The sequence below is a fragment of the Hydra vulgaris genome, chromosome 13 (genome assembly GCF_038396675.1).
Source record: "Hydra vulgaris chromosome 13, alternate assembly HydraT2T_AEP".
Classification (NCBI taxonomy): Eukaryota; Metazoa; Cnidaria; class Hydrozoa; order Anthoathecata; family Hydridae; genus Hydra; species Hydra vulgaris.
The window spans coordinates 56368409-56387871 of record NC_088932.1 but is presented as its reverse complement, the minus strand read 5'-3'; the positions used below and the strand labels follow the sequence as shown (position 1 = coordinate 56387871).

Genomic DNA, 19463 nt, shown 5'->3' with positions numbered 1-19463 from the left:
TTAAAGTACGATAAAAACTCCTGAATAGACAAAATGTTTAATCAAAACTAATAAACTAAGTGCATTTAAAAAAACATTAAGTAACCCTATTTTGTAATAAAATTAGCAACAAATCAAGTAAAAGAGTTAACCTCTGGACACGTTCCGAGAACGTTTTCACGCAATCTCTCAACATCCTTTTTAAATTAAATGGTGCTGCGGCAAGATGATAGACCTTTATCACTAAATATACCTTCAGCAACAGATTTTTTATTGCATTATGTGTACCTGTGACACGATTAAATTTTTTCAAAACGCTTTGTCGAAGGGGTTTTCTGCAAATTACACGTCCAAACCTTGGAAAATACAAATCCATTGCACAATGCAATGCAAGCCTGATCATGATCAATGACTAAAAACGTAATTTTATAGAAAAACTAATAAAAATTGGTAAAATGTAATATTTTACTAATTTTTACTAATCAGACGAAGATCTGATCCCAAGATAAGTTGGCCTGTATTGCATTCTCTAAAACCCAGAGCAAGATGTGCAAAAAAACGTCCAAAAGTATCTAAATTAAAGTGACTGTGAATAAAAATTGGTCCAATAATAAATGGACTTTTGACAGATTTATCTTTACGTCGACGTTTTAATCTTAAGTAGGTAACATTAATTAAGCGCCTCAATATATTATTTGTGACGTTAGCAGACCAATTGAATTTAAATTAATTTTTTATTTCAAAATAAAATATTTTTTATAACATAATAAACTACTTTAAAAAAAATAGTAGCTTGACTTCCGTAGTTATGATATAGGTTTTGTGGTTTATGACCCAAGTTTTTTTATATTCCGTTTAAAAGAATCAAAATTACATTTTTGAGAAAAATCAATAGTATTTAAAACTATATTATTAAATAAAAATGGTCTTTACTGCCATTTGCAAGCATGACTATTTATTGCACATATGACTTTCGCGAAATATTCAAAAATGATTTTTCAGACTTCTGTGTGGTCTATTGTGGTCCGGTGTGGCCCATTGTGGTCCATAGTGGTCCATTGTGGTCCGTTGCGATCCGGTGTGGTCCATAGTGGTCCGGTGTTGTATTTGTATACACAGTAATTTTTCTTGTCATGTCTTAAATGAATACTTTGATGAAGTAAAACAACCTTTATTATCGCTTACTTCTATATAATAATCTTTTACAAAATTACATTAACATAAATGTAGTTTTTTTAAGATCTCAATCGCGGAGCACATTCTTATATCTTCCCCTTCTACTTTAAATGAAATGTTTTACTATTTAAGTTCGGGAATGTTTTAATATTTCCTCCATAATTCTATAGGACATCTTTCTCTGTTTGGATATGTTTTCGGATTCGGTTTTTGATAATGGCTTCGTTGTATCGGCATAGTAGTTGTTATTTCCTTTACTGGTGAAACTGATTCGTTCTGAGAGTATTCCTCGTCATCCTCTTCTTTAATTGGTGTTGGATTGAATTGTATATCCATTGGTATTTTCTTCATGTGTGAAGCATTCCGAGTTTTTTGCGAGTTATGAACGGGAGATTTGGCAGTAATCATTGTACCGTTCTTTGCCGTAATTGTGTAAGGTTTAAACTCAAACGGTGCTGTAGTTTTGTTATATTTTTTTTGTTTTATCAGTACTGTATCTCCAATATTTAAATTTGGATTTTAAGCGTGGTTTTTTGAATCATGGTATTTCTTTCTGTATAACTTAGCATTTTCTTGTCTCTTCTTGGCTTGATCATTAATATTTGTATCAACCCTTGTCTAAATGAGGGTATTGTGAAACCTGTAAGGCAATTGAACATGAGTGTAGATGGTGGTATCCGAGTTGTGCAATGAGGAGTGGTACGGTAGGAGAACAGGAAGTTGTATAACTGCTTTTTCCTGTCTCTTCTTTTAATGTGTGTTGCTAGTATTGTTTTCATCAGTGGTTTCATGAATGATTCGGCTTGTGAGTTAGCTTGCGGCCAAAGCGGCGTGATTCGTTTATGTTCAATATTCAGTTTGTTAAAAAACATCTTTATTTGAACGAAGTAAAAGGTGGTCCATTATCGCTGATAATTTTTTTCGGTATTCCATATACTGTGATCATTTTCTGTAGAAAATCAATTAGAAGGTCAGCGGATGTGTTATTTATAATATCAACAATCGGAAATTTTGATTTTTGGTCTATGAGAACTACCAAATAAAATCCGTTAGGTAAAGGACCAAGGAAATCTATGTTAACTGTGTCCCAAACTTCCGATGGTGTTGGTGTGAATAATAGCTCGGCTGGTGGATTTTGTTTACCAAGTGCTTGACAAATTGCACATTGTTTTATATATTGTTCTACTTTAGTGTCTAGGCCAGGAAAGTAAACTTTCTGTCTAAGTAGTGCTTTGGTTTTCTCGAGTCCCATGTGACTATTATGCGCCAGTTGTATAACCGTAATATCTAGTGATCGTAAAATGATAATTCGATTTGCTTTTAGGATAACGTCTGATGTTTGATTTACTGTCTTTTTGAAACTTTCTTATTTCTGGAGGGCAATTCGGATGTGTTAGTTTATACCAGGTATTAGTGGCGACTAACTCTGTAAGTATTCGTTGAATAGGATTGGCTTTAGTTTCTCTTTGAATATCTAGTAGTGAAAGGGCTTTAGAACATGCTTCATCAGCAGTAAAGTTGACATACTTTTCTAGCTTTTCGTTATCACAAGGGTCTACCGGGTGTCAACTTGAATAATCAGATATATTATGTTTTCCTTGGACGTAGTGTAAATCAAAAGAATATCCCTGTAATCGTAAAGTCATACTCTCAATGCGAAGTGGTACTGCAGCATTTGGGTTGTTTAAAACCTTCACAATAGCTTCGTAATCGCTGTACATTTTAAAAGGGTGTTCAAACAGGTATGTCCTGTTTTGTTCGCAGGCGTACACTATAGCTAAATATTCTCTTTCCAGCTTAGAGCAGCGTTGTTGTACAGATGACAGCGCTTTTGAATTATAGCATATGAGTTTAAAGTCTTGTTTATTTGGCGTGTTTTGTACAATGATTGCCGATATGTCTACAAGACTTGCATCGGTGAAGACTGTAGTTTCTTTGTTGGGATCGAAGTACTCAACGCATGAGTCTAATGTCATAGTGTTTTTCAGTTTATCTAACGCACGCTGGCACTCAAAGTTCCAGTTCCATGATGAATCTTTATGAAGAAGGTTTCGTAAAGGATAAGTAATTGTACAGTAGTGTAGAATGAAACGCCTAAAATAGTTCATAAGCCCAAAAAAGCTTTGGAGAGCCTTAGTGTTTTCTGGTATAGACATGTTTTTGATATTATCAAGTTTTTCAGGATCTGGTTGCATTCCTTCTTTTGAAAATATAAATCCAAAAAATTTGACTTTTTCTTTTCCAAATAAGCATTTTTAAAGTTTAGAGTTAAACCTCTCTGTTTGAATCTTTCTAATACTTTGTGTAATATTGAATTGTGTTGTTTTGCATTTAAAGCGAATATTAAAACATCGTCAGCAATATTAAGAGTTCCTTTCTATAACTTTCAAAACTTCTCGTAAAGCGTTTTGTAGTTCCTCCTGCGCAGAATTTACTCCAAAATTAAGTCTTGTGAAACGTTTAATTTGAGTTTCGGGTTGAAAAGTAGTAATTGATCTCGATTCCGGCGCAAGTTTGAGCTGGTGAAATGCTTTCATTAAATCTAGTTTTGAGAAAACGGCTGAGTCTTTAAGTTTTATAATAACATCGTCTAGGTTTGGAGTCGGGAAACGCATTCTTCCAATAGCTTTGTTAGCGGCTCGCATGTCTACGCAAACCCTTAGGTTACCGTCATTTTTTGGAACAATTACCATTGGACTTATCCAGGGTTTCGCTTCGTCCATTACCGTTTCAATTATTCCTTCTGCTTCAAGCTTGTGAGTTCATCTTTAACTTTTTCTCTAAGTGCAAAAAGAATTCTCTTTTCTCTTTGTGCGACTGATGGTATACTTTCATTTATTTTCAACTTAACTTGGTAGTTAGAAAGTTTTCCTATTTTCCCGCTAAAAACAGAATTTTTGTATGAGTTTATAAGTGGTTGTAGTCGTTTTGGAACGTTTAGAATTGTTTAATTTGCTAATGTTCCACATGGTTTGGCAAGTTTGTCGTTTACTTTCGCCATAACTATTTTGTTTGTTTAAAGGTTTTTTTGTTTGTTTAAAGGTTTCTCATTGACGTCAGTATGTACTAGAGCTTAATTCAATTGTATTAAACCGAGTAATTTGGCATCGTTTCCAGATAATAGATTTTTGTGGTGCGTTTTAATCACGTAGAATGTGGACTGAAAGAATTTCATTTGACTTTCTATCACGGCATTGATTTGCCTTTCAATTTTAAGTTTTGGATTGTTATCCCTGTAAGTAATAATCTGTGTTTTAGATTTATATAGGCGAAGCGGTCTTTTGATTAAATTATTTATCTTTTCAAATATTTTAAAGTTGAGAATATTGATAGAAGCTCCGGTATCTATTAAAACGGATATTGGTATATTTTCTATATCAATCGTTACCTCGAAGTTTTCGACTGCGTCAGTATTTATCTTGTTAGCATTAACAGAGTACAAGTCTCCTTGATTTAACTTTGCACGAGGATTTTCGGATTCATTGATATCTTTGTAAATTGTATTTATTGGTTTAGTATAGGTTTGTTCAGTATAGGTTTTTTTGGTATTTCTCTCGATGTGTTGTTGTATTCTGTTCTTTTTGTTTTTTTACTTTTACAGACTGTTGTAAAATGTCCAATTTTTCCGCAGGAGTAGCAAGTTATCCCTAACGCTAAACACGCATTAGTGTGCGGAAATTCAGTTCCGAATCGATTACAAATTTTTTCATTTATAATCTTATATGGTTCTTTACTGATTAGTGGTTTGTTTTCTTGACTGTATTTACTTTGCTTTGTTTATTCGTTTCTTTCTCCAATTCTTCTATTTGATTGTCCATCAGTTCGAATGTTTTTGCAGTAGTTAACAAATCTTATAAAGTTTTGTTAGGATTTTGAAAACTGTATTTACGAAGTTTTAAAATGTTTGTACTAAGCTCAATTTGTTGTTTAATTTCTTTATCTTTATCGGCAAACTCGCATTTTAAAGCATGTTCGTGTAATCGAACGAAAAACTGCTGAGTGGTTTCATTTGTACGTTGAGCCATTTTACGGAAAATAAAAATTTCATAGCTCGGGTTAACTTGGGATTTGAAGTGTTCATTAAAAGCTTCGACAGCTTGCTGGTATGTGATCAGCGTATCTTGCGGTATCTCGAATTAAAGTAAGAAGTGTTATCTCGAATTAAAGTAAGAAGTAACGAAAGTTTTTGCTTATCATCTGTAATTATGAGTGAATCGCAAAGTAACTCGAATCGTTTTATGTAGCGTTTCCAGCTAGAAAATAACTTACTCGCATCTTCCGTACATGAAAATGGTGGAAAGTTTGGTAGATTAAGGTTTTTTATAGCCATGGTAAATATAAGGTTTATTTAAACCCTCTTATTTATTTATTTGTTATTTTTTTTTTTTTATTTTCGTCGCCAATTTGATGAAGTAAAACAACCTTTATTATCGCTTACTTCTATATAATAATCTTTTACAAAATTACATTAACATAAATATTGTTTTCTTAAGATCTACATCGCGAAGCACATTCTTACAAATACAAGCTTGGAACTTTATTTCCTTTTTTTAAAGATTTTTATCGCAAACTGAACTAATATCACTTAAGGCCTAAATTGAAACTCACATAAATAAAAAAATTTATTTAAATATTTCGTTACAAGCTTTGTGAACGTGATAAGGCTTAATAAGTCTTCTTGCCCCGCCAATATTTATTTTTATTTATATGTTTTGAAACTGTATATATTATTAAACGGTAACAAAAAAAAAAAAGTCGTGTTTTTTCTCTTGATTCGGGAAAGAAAGTAGACTAATATTAGTTTTATCTATATTGTTATTATAAAATGAATTTCCACACCATGATATACAGCAATAATTCCCTCTTACATTTTTCTCCTTTTTTGGTCTGATAATGCTATAGTTGGTTTAAGACATTTTTGTTTAGGAGCGAAGCTACAAAGTTTGTTTACATTTTTGTGCTTACTGGTCTCATTTTGAAGATGAGAAATCAGTTGCGCAATCGAATTAGAGAAAAGTCTATTAAATAACTATTTAAAAACGTCTATTAAATACTATTAAAATGTTTCTCTGGATGACGATGGCTTAACTGATTAACTAATTGATTGCTTACTTAAAGCGAGTAAAGATAGCATTATTATTATCATTATCATTATCCGTTAAATAGTAATAAATTACAGTGTTACGTAGTCAGAGAATCAGTGGCCTCATATCTAATACATTATTACCCAGGTCACTGACCTGGGTAATAATATTATTAGATTGTTCTAGTGATTGACTGAAACAGAAAAAAAAGCCGAAATAGAAATAAACCGAAGTTTTGGATACTCTTGTTCGGTGCCGAAACCGAAACCGACATTTCAGCAAATATTTTATCGAAACCGATGCAAACATTTTGGCTAGTCGAAATTAATTTCATTATAAAAATTTTATTTAAAAATGCAATTTTACATTTGTTGTTTTTTATACGTGTATTATGTTAAAATTAATTACACGTGTTTCACAAATTGAGATTTAATACATAAGTTGGTGATATAAGTTAATAGCGAAAGTTAACAACTGGCAGTTTTCTCTGCAAAAGAAGATTTTTTCGAGGTTATCTGGTAATAGTCTGTTTCTTTTATTACTCAGTATATCTCTAGTGGTTAAAAATAATCTTTCCACATCAGTCGATGTTGGTTGAGGGGTGAAAAACCTCCTGGGGGTTTTAGCAAGGACCAGCTTGACATCACTACTCGAAATGTTTTCGTAATTTTATTATTAATGATTAACCCTGATCAAAGAAGTGCTTAATGATTATCTTAATGATTAACCCTCTGGTTGTCTAAAATTCTTCCACAAATTTAGACAGCCAGAGGATAATTTAGAATCCGGATCAGGGTTAATTATTAAGATAATCATTAGGCACTTCTTTGATCAGATTTTGGTCTTTGATCTTTTGTCTATTGTTGATTTAGATTTAAAATACTTATACTATTTTAAAGCAAACTTGTTTTCTTTAAATAAACGTGTTTTTCAACCGTAATTGTGCTTTTTACTGAATAAAAAGTACCGAAACCGAAATTTCGGTATCGGTACTTTTCGGTATTTTTACTTTTATCAAATTAAAATTTCGGTCATAACCTATTCCGAAACAGAATTTCGGTTGATCACAAGATTATTCTGTCACAAGAAAGATGTAATGAATAAAACCTATTTAAAGCCAATAACTTTGTCATACAAACTACCGGTTATTGCATTTAATCTGGTGGTTTTTTGCACGAATCTGGTGATTTTTTTCATTTAATCTGGCGGTTTTTTGCATTTAGTATGGCGTTTTTTTGCATTCAACCTGGCGGTTTTAAAATTTATATCAATTTTATAATGAATCGTTATGAATTGCTTACATGATTAGTAATAAAAATATACTCCAATTAAAAGTAAATATAAATGTGTAACAAATAGTATAATCCAACAGCATTGAGTAATAATAATAATTATAATAACAATAATAATAACAAATAATATATATATATATATATATATATATATATATATATATATATATATATATATATATATATAGATATATATATATATATATATATATATATATATATATATATATATATATATATATATATAGATATATATATATATATATATATATATATATATATATATATATATATTTATATATATATATATATTTATATATATATATATATATATATATATATATATATATATATATATATTTGTATAAAAAAATATATATATATATATATTATATTATAAAAAAAACTTAGAAATAATATTATTACACAATGGATTTTTAAATAGGCATTATGCAAAGGATTTCTAAAATTAGCAAATACCGCTAAGGTCAAATTACGTTTTAAAACGCGTTATTTAAAATTGTTAATAGATCCATTTTGATAAAAAACGAATCGCTTCAATATTATTTGTTTAGCGCTTTCATAAGAATTTTTCTACTTTAAACAAAATTGTTTATTTGGAATAACTAAATGTAAGACTTTTTGTTGGAAATTGGTAATGTTTTTTTTTTTATTTTTATTTTGTTTATTTTAGAGCATGTTTTTAGAGCATGTTTTTAGAGTTTTAAAACTTTTTTAAAACGTTTGTGTATGTTGTTAATATTAGCAGTCTTAAAAGTTCTTTCTGTAAATTGTTGATATAAATCTTTTTTTTTAAGCGTATAATTTACATGTTTAAAACTGTTGAGTTTTTTAATGTTGTTTAAATATACGTAGTATTTATAAATATAAATGCAGAACATTTTAAAAACCAATTCAAATAAACTTATGAAGATAAAAGTTAAATAAATCTTCTGATATGCTAAACTGTTATTTTACGTATAACATATATCATTAGATTCTTTACTTTACGTATAGCATGTATCAATAGATTCTTTAACTTAGCGCATAAGTTTCTTTGTGCAATCAACAAAATGTCGCGCATGTAGCCCAACTGGATTTTTAATATTCGAATTAAGTAACTTCCTGGTAAGTTTTTAACTCCAATCATGTTCATATTTATGTCATGTAAAGGTTTTTAACTCTAAACATTTGTATTTATTACATAAAACGGCAAAAATGTGCATTACCCACGTAAATAATGAGGTAATAAACTGGCAATTGACCTTTTGGCTCATAATCATGTTTAAATCTACCCTAAGCCTCTGGAAGTATTTTGCCTTACTTATTTCTATATGCAGCGGCCCTAAATTATTCAAAACTCCTAAACATGAACTTTCTTCAACAAGTTGTGTTCAACAACTTGTTTATTTAAACTCCTTGTTCAACAAGGAGTTTATGTAAACAACTAAACAACTTGTTCAACTAAACTCCTAAACTATGAACCTTCTTCAACAAGTTGTGTTCAACGACTTGTTGAAGAAGGTTCATAGTTTAGGGTTTAAGGGTAAGAGAATTTCAAATAAAAAATTTCTCTCACTTTTTTTTTAATGAAAAAAAAAGTGAGGGAAACAACAAATTATTTGTTTAACAATTTAAAATTTCATCAAAAATATTACTATGTTTGAAATTATACACATGTAACATTTACACCGCCTCTTCCACTACTCTATTTTGAATAGAGCATCATTTTTATAATACTATAACCAGGGTCGTCCCATAGAGATCTTAAAGGAAGGGGGTATCTAAGCAACCCCCTCGGGACGGCCCTGATTATAACATTTACCGGGCGCTTCTCAATGCAATATTGAAATATTGTAATACGACTAAATACGAACATACTATAGAGTTATATTTTAGTTATTTCGATGTTTTTTGATAGCAAATACTTGCTGCAAAATTATTCTAGCAAATATGTTGAGAAAATGTTATTGATGCTGTCGATTTAAATCAAAATTTGCAACAAATGCCAGATCCTTATTCTGATTTGATAAAATAACTTTAAATTGTTCTGAAAGATTATGTTAAAGGTTGCCACGGCATTATATAGACGTTTTTTTGTCAAATTTGAAACGTGTAAAAAGTCGGTAGACTTCGTAATAACGTGATGTATAAATATTTAATTATTTCCTGTCCTATTGTAAAATTAATAAATTTGTAAAATTAATGAACTTTTTCAACGACCGTAGTTTTTTGCTTAAGTTGTTTTAAGTAAAATTTAAATAAAATTGTTTTATTAAATTTTTTTTTTTTTAACAAAAACTGTTTATAATATATATTAAAAGAGTCGTGTTAAGAATAATCAGATCAAGAAGAATAAAATATAATTTTATTTTAATATAAATGTGCATAATTTTTGTTTTAGAAAAGTTTTTACTTGAAACAAGTTTTCACTTGAGATAAGTTTTCAATTGAGACAAACGTGAAAAAATCGTTTCACTAATAAATTATTAAACATATTTTTTCCAATTTTTGTGTTATTATAAATGAAGTAAAAAATATTTCTGTAGATATGGATGCAATTTGGAATGAGATTGTTTACAAGTTACTCCAAACAACCAAAACAAACAACACAAGATTATAAAACTGATTTGTTAAATGCCATCGACAGAAATGATTTCACTAAAGCTCAACGTTTGATTACTGAATTTGATTTTGACGTCAACGCCGAATATTTAGGTTTGTTTTTTTATAACATTTTTTTTTTTTTTTTACAGTTTGCGTGATTTTTTATTTTTTTTATTTGCATATTGATTAATAATTGTTATGTTAAGTCATCTACGATATTTTGCGTTCTGCTTAAATCTCCGCAATAAAATATTTATTTCTCTGAATTTGTATAAAATATCTTAACCGTACAGTACTATTTAAAAAAACCTTGATTGATGATAAAAAAAAAACTTGATCGACAATTAAAAAACCTTGCAATATTTAAACAATTATTTTACATTTTTTGGTTTGATTAAAACCGATTTCAAATTTCGTAAGACCTATAAAAACAAACAACGCGCCAAAAATACTTAAAAAGCATTTTATTATTTAAGTAATTAATTTAAAAAATAATAAAAAAATATATAGAAAAAATTAAAGCGTAGTAGTAGAAAATCTGTAAAATTTGAAAAATGTTTTATGATCCTCACCCGAATGTGTTGGCAAATCAATTTTGATGAAAAACTAAAAGTTTATTTGGTTTTTTCCAAAATAGAAAAGTTTTCATATCCCTCTAGTTACTTGCTGAATGCTTTCGAATTCTATTAATTTAATATTCATACCAAAAAGTATTTCACTTTATCACATTATTTAATTACGGCCTTAAAAATGTATTTTTTGTTATTTTGTTAAATTAAATGTTAAGTATATCAATATATTAGGAATACACTAAACTCATTCTTCAATATTTTCAAATATAGTAAAAATTATTTTACATCCAAGAGTTTTCAACAGTTATACAGCAAAATAAGTTTAACTTATTTATTTGTCACTTCTTTTAGATGATGTAAAAGGTTTGGGTAATTGGTTAAGAACTAAATGTTAAATCAATCTCGTAAATAATGCATAGAAAAAGTAAAGTTAAAACTTGTCTCAGTAAATCTACAAGAATATTAAAGATGATCTTTTTTATTCATTTACTAAACTACTTTTATTCTAAACTACTTTTATTCTAAACTACTTTTATTCTATTTTAAACTAGGTTTATTATAATTTGTCTTCTACTAAAAACAGTGGGTGTTTAATAAAATATATAATAATCAATTGTTATTTAATATAATTTGCTATAAATATTTATTAAAAAAAAAAAAAAAAAAAAGATAAATGTGCAAAAGATGATTTTCATTTGAAATAAAGAATTAAGCAGTTGTATTTGACCCCCCGATGCTTATAAGTTCATAATAAAAAATTAATTAGCATAATTTTACCACACACGATTTAAACTTATTAAACCTTTTAATTAAAAAAATATATATGCAGGGGATAAAAGTTTGAAAAACAACATTAACTTGCATTTTGCTTTTAAAACGATTTTCTGAAAGAAATGAAAAGTAATCTAAAAATATAGGTTACAATAACTGTAAATAATTTAAATGATTTTTTTTAAATGATGTAGCTGTTTGAGAAAACTTTTAAATACCTAAGATTTTTTTTTTTTTTTTTTTTTTTGAATAAGTCTGATCAATGTCAAGTCACTGTTTTATAACTATAGCCTATAAACTTTTTAATATACATTTTGCTCAATTTAAAAACAATTAAACATTTTACTTTTTGCATTAATGACACAATATCTAAACGCCTCCGTTTAGACACTGCAAAAACAACCCTATTAGATTATTTTGAAGGTACTTACAAGTAAAATTAAAAACGAATTGAAGGCCAGCAAGTAAAATTAAAAACGAATGTTTAAAAGCCAATGCTATATGTTATTAAATATGTTATTAAAACACAAACTTTGCAATCAATTTTTACTGGTATTAGGGTAGATTAGGGTAATATGAGCACCTTAAGCGAAAATTGAAATAATTTAAAAATTAATTAAGCTGGATCCAAAATTTTTGTGAATAAACAATATATAGGGATCCCTACTCATGATCCACTTAGATGTTTGGGCACCCGAACTTTTTCCGCAACAACAACAACAACAAAAAGTATCATAACTTTTTCAATTTTATAAACTCAAACCTTTGAACGATAAAAATTCAACTTTTTTGAATTTAAATTACAGAAAAATATTTATTATTGAAGAATATTAAAAACTTTTACTATATTTTGTTTTTATTCAAAAAACCAATTAAAACCACTGCTTTTTTAGGACTTTAAACTAGGTAGTTTCAATGAAAATCACTGGGTAACTTGGGCATGCTCATATTACACAAAAATAGCATCTTTAAATAAAGTCAAAACTAAACAGTTCTATGCATTGTTTTTCAAACAAAAATGGATTGGATTTTCAGATAACATATTTTTCCTTATGAAAAAATTAATTTCATTATTTTAGCATCAACATTTAGTGCCACAGATTTATTCATACGTATAATAAAATTTTAACAACGCAAAAAACTTAACGGCGTTAAGTTTAATTAGATGATAGCCGCTAATTACTGCATATAGATTTACGCTAATTGTACTGATTCCTGTAATCACCACATAAAGTCGATTTAAAAATACATAGCAACTTTAACTTCTCTGCTAACATCTAAGAAATCTTTAAGAATGCTCATATTACCAAGGTGCTCATCTACCCTACTGTTTTATTTTATTAAGCCATTGCGGTTAAATTTATTTTTCATGAAGTTTTGTTAATCGCATATAAAAGTTATTATTCCTCTTCCTATATAAAAATAAACCTAACTAAAATTAAGTAAATTAATTGACTTATTGCAAAACTAATTATTGAATATTGTATTGTCATCAGCAAGAGTATGTATGCAAAATTTGAAGAATATCTAACATCAAGAAGTAACTCGAGAATTGATTGCAAGATGTTAACAGATAGATCAACATACAGAGACGTTTTTATAAAATGATGATGTTAACGGATAGATAAAATGATGATGTTAACAGATAGATAAAATGATGATGTTAACAGATAGATAAAATGATGATGTTAACAGATAAATAAAATGATGATGTTAACAGATAGATAAAATGATGATGTTAACAGATAGATAAAATGATGATGTTAACAGATAGATAAAATGATGATGTGAACAGATAGATAAAATGATGATGTTAACAGATAGATAAATGATGATGTTAACAGATAGATAAAATGATGATGTTAACAGATAGATAAAATGATGATGTTAACAGATAGATCAACAGACAGAGACGAGTTAATAAAAGCATTGGGAAAAAATACATTTTTTTATCCCCAAAAGGTTGACACAAAAATAAGTTTAAATAATCCGCTTAGTTTGACAGATCATTTTATTAAATTTGAAAAATCTTAAGGAGCAAATAAAGAGCTTTAAAATAAAAATTTGGTTGATTGAATAAAGTTCATATTTGTATACAATTGTATTGATACATAAAGTTCAAAAAGGTTAACACAAAAATAAGTTTAAATAATCCGCTTAAATTGACAGATCATTTTATTAAATTTGAAAAATCTTAAGGAGCAAATAAAGAGCTTTAAAATAAAAATTTGGTTGATTGAATAAAATTCATATTTGTATACAATTGTATTGATACATAAAGTTCAAAAAGATTAACACAAATATAAGTTTAAATAATCCGCTTAGTTTGACAGATCATTTTATTAGATTTAAAAAATCATAAGGAGCAAATAGAGAGCTTTAAAATAAAAATTTGGTTGATTGAATAAAATTCATATTTGTATACAATTGTATTGATACATAAAGTTCAAAAAGGTTAACACAAAAATAAGTTTAAATAATCCGCTTAGTTTGACAGATCATTTTATTAGATTTAAAAAATCATAAGGAGCAAATAGAGAGCTTTAAAATAAAAATTTGGTTGATTGAATAAAATTCATATTTGTATACAATTGTATTGATACATAAAGTTCCTAAAATAGAAATAAAATATTATTCTTTGATCCAAAATTTAAAAAAAAAAGTGCGGTCTTAAAAAGTATTAACTTTTTAAGACGCACACAGGGTAATATTTTAGATTCGAATTCTAAAATATTACCCTGTGTTGTGCTTGCCCTGTATACATACGGTTTGTTGTAAAATAGAAAATCGTTCTATATATTTAGTTTTGACTCGATTTTAGTTTTGACTCGATTTTAGTTTTTACTCGATTTTAGTTGACCATGTCGATTTCTCGACATGGTCAACTAAATCAAACAAAATATTATTTTGATGAAAGTTTCGTTTGCGCATAACGAGAATGAGAACTGTGTTCATCTTTTGCAGTTCTATTTGTTTTTTTGTTTTTTTTTTGTTTTTCTTTTGCTGTTTATTTTACTATAATATTACTACAATACTATTTTACTATTTAGGAAACACATTATTAAATAGAGCGGTGTTGAATAATTGCGTCGAAATGGTTGAAGTTTTATTAAAATTAGGTGCTGATGTAAACAAACCAGTGCATGGCAACTATCCATTGCATAGATGCATCTCAAAAAATGCTATTTCTATAATTGAACTTTTATGTGCTAACAATGTGAACGTTAATTCACAAAGCCAAAATGGAAACACTGCGTTGCATCTGGCTGTCGGAAAGGAAATGTTTTCAGTTGTAGATTATTTAATAAAGAAATCAGCAAACGTAAATTTGTGTAATAACCATGGAGATACACCTCTTCACATTGCGGCAAGAATGCGACAGTTAAAAATCTACAAACTTCTTATTGAGAATGGAGCTAATGTTTCAGTAAAAAACAAATTCGGAAAAACTCCATTAGATGAAGTGGCGGGGACCAATACATTTGATCCACATTTATATATTGACTGGTTGCCGTAATTAAAAACATTATTGTAAATAACTTTATGATCTTTACAGTCAGTCGATAAAGTATTGACATAATATTATAGTCCATAAATAGAATAATAGATAAAATCAGAGTTGATAGTGCCGCCCGGCGGCAAACTTCAACTCTGACTTATTTAGATTTTATCTAAATAAGTCGGCTAACTTTTTTCCGCTTAAAATTCAATCCTCCCGATTGGCGGTAGCCTCCCAAAAAAATTTTAGCGGCAAAATGTTCTTTCTTCTGCCCTCAGTGGCTTCCACCTTTTTATTGGCGGCCGCAGCCAGAGTTTTTTTTTAGAGGCAAAATGTTTTGGAGGCCAACGCTAATTGAGGGGCGAAAGCCATTGGTGGCTGCCTCCAAATGAAATTTTGAAGACAAAATCAATTGGAGGCGGTAATGAAAAATAATTTCACGTTTGTTTTTAGGTTAACGAGCAATTAAAATATTGATTAAGAACAAATGTTAAAAAACATCAAAAATTTCGTTTTACATGATTTATTGCAAAAAGATTATAATTTTTTTTTTTTCTTTATCTCTCGAATAAATTAATAGTTTGAAATTTAAAACAAAAGTTAGAAGTTGGAAGTTTTACTATGCAATTGGCTAAAATAGTCATTTCGACAAAAAAAATTATATTATAAATAAATTGTCAGATTTTGATCAAAGTTTTTTTGAATAAGTCGACATCCTAAATTTTTTATTTATTTTGTTATTTACAATAACGATATGTTTTTATTTTTAATAAATACATATTGCAAAACAATACCTTTTAGTATTCATTATATCTTTTAATATTCATTAAAAATTTGCGACCTCGTATTTCGCTATTAGTTTTGACAAATTACAACAACAACAACAACAAAATTCACAATCTATAAAACGTTAAAAAGTACTTTTAAACGTTTAAAAGTTTAAAACTTATTAAACTCAATTAAAACTTTTTAAACGTTTAAAGGTTTAAAACTTTTAAAAAGTTTAAAAAGGTTTGCGTATTAAATGGTTTTAATTGCTTCCGCGATGTTTCTTTTTTTACGTTTCCAACCAATAAAATGGCAGCAGGCATTATTTATAATATATACCCTCAGTCGATATATGTTTACTCCACTGTACCTATCCCTATTTTTGTCAGTCAATGTAAGTACAATACACTGCAATTACGGCTATTTATGTTATATGTCTTAGATAGCACGTATTTTTCCTCATTGCACACAGTGTCAAAGGATGGAAAGACCATACAACTGCTATTTCATAAGAAACTACACCTTGTTTAGTTCAGAATCGCTTCTGATTAATTTTATTTAATGTAAATTTATTTGCTGCAGCTATTAAAAAATCTTTGTTGCTTTTATTGTTCCCTTTTTTATAAATTGTGACCCTCTCATTTATTAAGAATCCCCCTTTTTTTTTTCTTTTTTTTTTTTTTTTTTTTTTTTTTAAACATCTTCGCTTCCAACAAGGCTGCAAGCAGCCACTAATTTAAGTTGGAAGTTACTAAAAAAGAAAAGATGAAGATTGTAGAGCAAGATAACGATTGACAGACGACTTAAAAGATTGCAAATTATATGAATCAGGAAAGCAAGATGAAGGAAGCGAATTCCAAAGAGCTGATGTTCGAGGAAAAAAACTAGACGAATAAGTGTTTTTGGAGCACTTAGGAACAGTCACAGAAAAAGGATGACACTTAATTGAATGACGAGTAACACGAGAATGAATTATAGTAGATGGCACAAGAGACGCTAACTCTTTAGAGCAGTGCCCATTATAGGATTTGTAGAAAAGAGAAAGAGAAGCAACATTACGACGATGTGATAATGGTTGGAGGTTGGCTGCAAGAGCAGGTCCAATTATGTTTACAACGCGTTTTTGCACCTTGTCTAAAAGAAAAAAGGGCACCATTAGAGGATCCCCCCCAGATATGGCAACAATATTCCATACAAGGCCGGATTTGAGATTTAAAGAGATAGAGAATAGAATCCGAAGTAAGAAAGTGACGAGCTCGATAAAGAGAAGCGACCTTAGCAGATGCTAATTTTGCAACTGATTTGATATATGGTTTCCAAGAAAGATTGGAAGTAAGAGTTAATCCTAGAAGATTAAGAGTAGGTGACTCATCGAGTATATCACCGTTCATAAATATAAGAAGATCTAAATTATTGCGATAACAATTGGCTGAAAAAAATTGAGTTTTATCTGAATTAAAGTTCACCAGCCACTGTGAGCCCCATGCTGTAGCAGAAGTGAGATCCTTTTCAAGCCCAAATGCCCCCTCCAAGCAATCAGAGGGTATTGGTTTTTTATCACGACAAGAATTAATGGTAGTGTCATCAGCAAACAATGCCACCTTAGATAAGAGAATATCTGGAAGATCGTTAATGTAAATTAAAAAGAGTATAGGGCCAAGGATAGAACCTTGAGGAAACCCTGAAGTTACAGAATAAGAAGAAGAGTGTTGTCCATCGAGGACAATTTTTATGCTACGATTGGAAAGGAAGGATTCAATGATCTTAAAGATGTTGCCAGATACACCATAAGAAGAAAGCTTATGGAGAAGACCAGCATGCCAAACTTTATCAAATGCTTTTAAAATGTCGAGAGCGATGGCCTTAACCTCTCCACCTTTATCTAATGCACGATAAAACCTGTCAGTTAATACTGTTAACAAATCAGCTGTAGAACGAGAAGATCAAAATCCATATTGATGGTCAGAAAGTAAGTGATTAGATTCAAGATGAGAAATTTAGTGTTTGTTAATTAAAGATTCAAAAACCTTGCTTATGATAGAAAGAAGACTAATAGAACGGTAGTTAGACAAATCAGATCGCTCTCCAGAATTTTTGAAGATATGGATAACAGATGCCGCTTTCCAGCAGGCTGGAAAGCAAGACTCTGATAAGCACTTGCTGAATAGTTTTGAGAGTATAGACGACAGCTCCAGAGAACACTTCTGCAAGACAATAACAGGTATGTTGTCCGGACCACAAGCTGTAGAAGAGTCGAGGCAGGAAATCACTTTAGATACAGATGCTGGAGTGATATGAATGTCAAGCAATGGATCAACCTGTTTGTTGACAATATCAGGTAGAACGCAACTAGTGGAATCAAGAGATGATATTGATGAAAAGTTTTTAGCAAACAATTCGGCTTTGTCTTTGGGTGAGGTGGCAAAGTCTGAACCATTCAAGAGAGGTGGAATTATAGATTTGCCCTTATTATTGATATTATTAAAGATTCTCCAGAAGTCACGAGAGCCTAATTTTTGAGATAAGATACGAGATTTCATGACCTGAGAATAGCGGGTTTTGGCGTTAGAAAAAAACCTTTTTACAATTGTTTCTAGCAGTAATAAACAGACGCCTGTTTTCTGGAGAATTGTTTTGCTGATAAATATGGAAGTAACGGTTTCGATTGGCAATCGCAGCAGCACAGTGTGAGGAAAACCATGGAGGAGAGTGAGGCTTGACCTGGAACCGTCGAGAGGGAATAAAAGATTCCATGCCAGCCTGAATCCACGAAGTTATGTAAGAAGCACATTTATCGACAGGAAGACAAAAGATTTCTACCCAAGGGCCATCACGAAGAAAATACTTTTTACTTGGCAGGTGATTTACTTGGCAGGTAATTTACTTGGCAGGTGAGAGTATTAATATATTCGTTATATTTCAAACTAAATAACTTAGACCGTCATCAAGCTTAATGCTAATATAAAAGCCTTTTTAACATAAATTATATTAAAGCCGCTAAAAAGGTAATCCAAAGATGACGTCCATAGAAATGATTCTATTATTTTCAAAGTTTCACAAGAAGTGGTCGCCAACTGTTACCCCATATTTCATACCGTTTTCCGTGTTAAAAAATTCAGCGAGCTGTTTTATATTTTGAAATGTTTAATATTCCGACTCTCCCATTTATCAAAATTCCTTTATTTATTAGATTTCGTAGTTATATTTCTGACCTTGTTTTTATGGCTGGTGAGAGTATAAATTTATTAGTTATATTTCAAACTGAACAACTAAGACTCTCATCAGAAGTAAAAGAGTGCGAATATAAAAGCCATTTCAACATAAAATTTATAACTGGTCGAATGAGCATCTTACTCAACATCAGAGGTGGAAAAACTTAAAATATTCTGAACTCAAGTAAGGCGCTGTTACTTGAGTAAAATTGTACTCAAGTACAAGTAAAAGTTATTGGTCAAAAGTTATTGGTCAAAAAGTGATTGGTCAAAAAGTTTACTCAACTGTAAAAAGTAGCTTAATAAAAATGTACTCCAAGTAAAAGTTACAGCGTTACTTTTTTAACAGCCATTGTCAGATAACAGCTGTCGAATAATAAAATATAAACATTGTTTTCTGTATATCTTTACACTATAAACTTTTTGTTAAGTTTGAGAAGCAATTGGTTTTCAAAGTTATTAGATTTTAATCAAGCTCGCTTTGCAGTGAATCATAGTCCAGC

General features: G+C 29.5%; 1 protein-coding gene across 2 annotated transcripts; it reads left to right on the top strand.

Annotated features, from left to right (window-relative positions):
- The first annotated feature begins 8007 nt into the window (after positions 1 to 8007).
- Positions 8008 to 15049, top strand: LOC100210291 (26S proteasome non-ATPase regulatory subunit 10). Of its 2 annotated transcripts, none has more exons than XM_065814906.1 (3): positions 8008 to 8163; positions 10081 to 10249; positions 14532 to 15049. In XM_065814906.1, the coding sequence occupies exons 2-3, from the start codon at positions 10087 to 10089 to the stop codon at positions 14996 to 14998; spliced, it is 630 nt and encodes a 209-aa protein (XP_065670978.1). In that variant the 5' UTR covers positions 8008 to 8163; positions 10081 to 10086; the 3' UTR covers positions 14999 to 15049. The 2 variants fall into 2 exon arrangements, with proteins under 2 accessions (XP_065670978.1, XP_065670979.1); XM_065814907.1 differs by having other exon boundaries at positions 8036 to 8186.
- The last annotated feature ends 4414 nt before the right edge of the window (positions 15050 to 19463 follow it).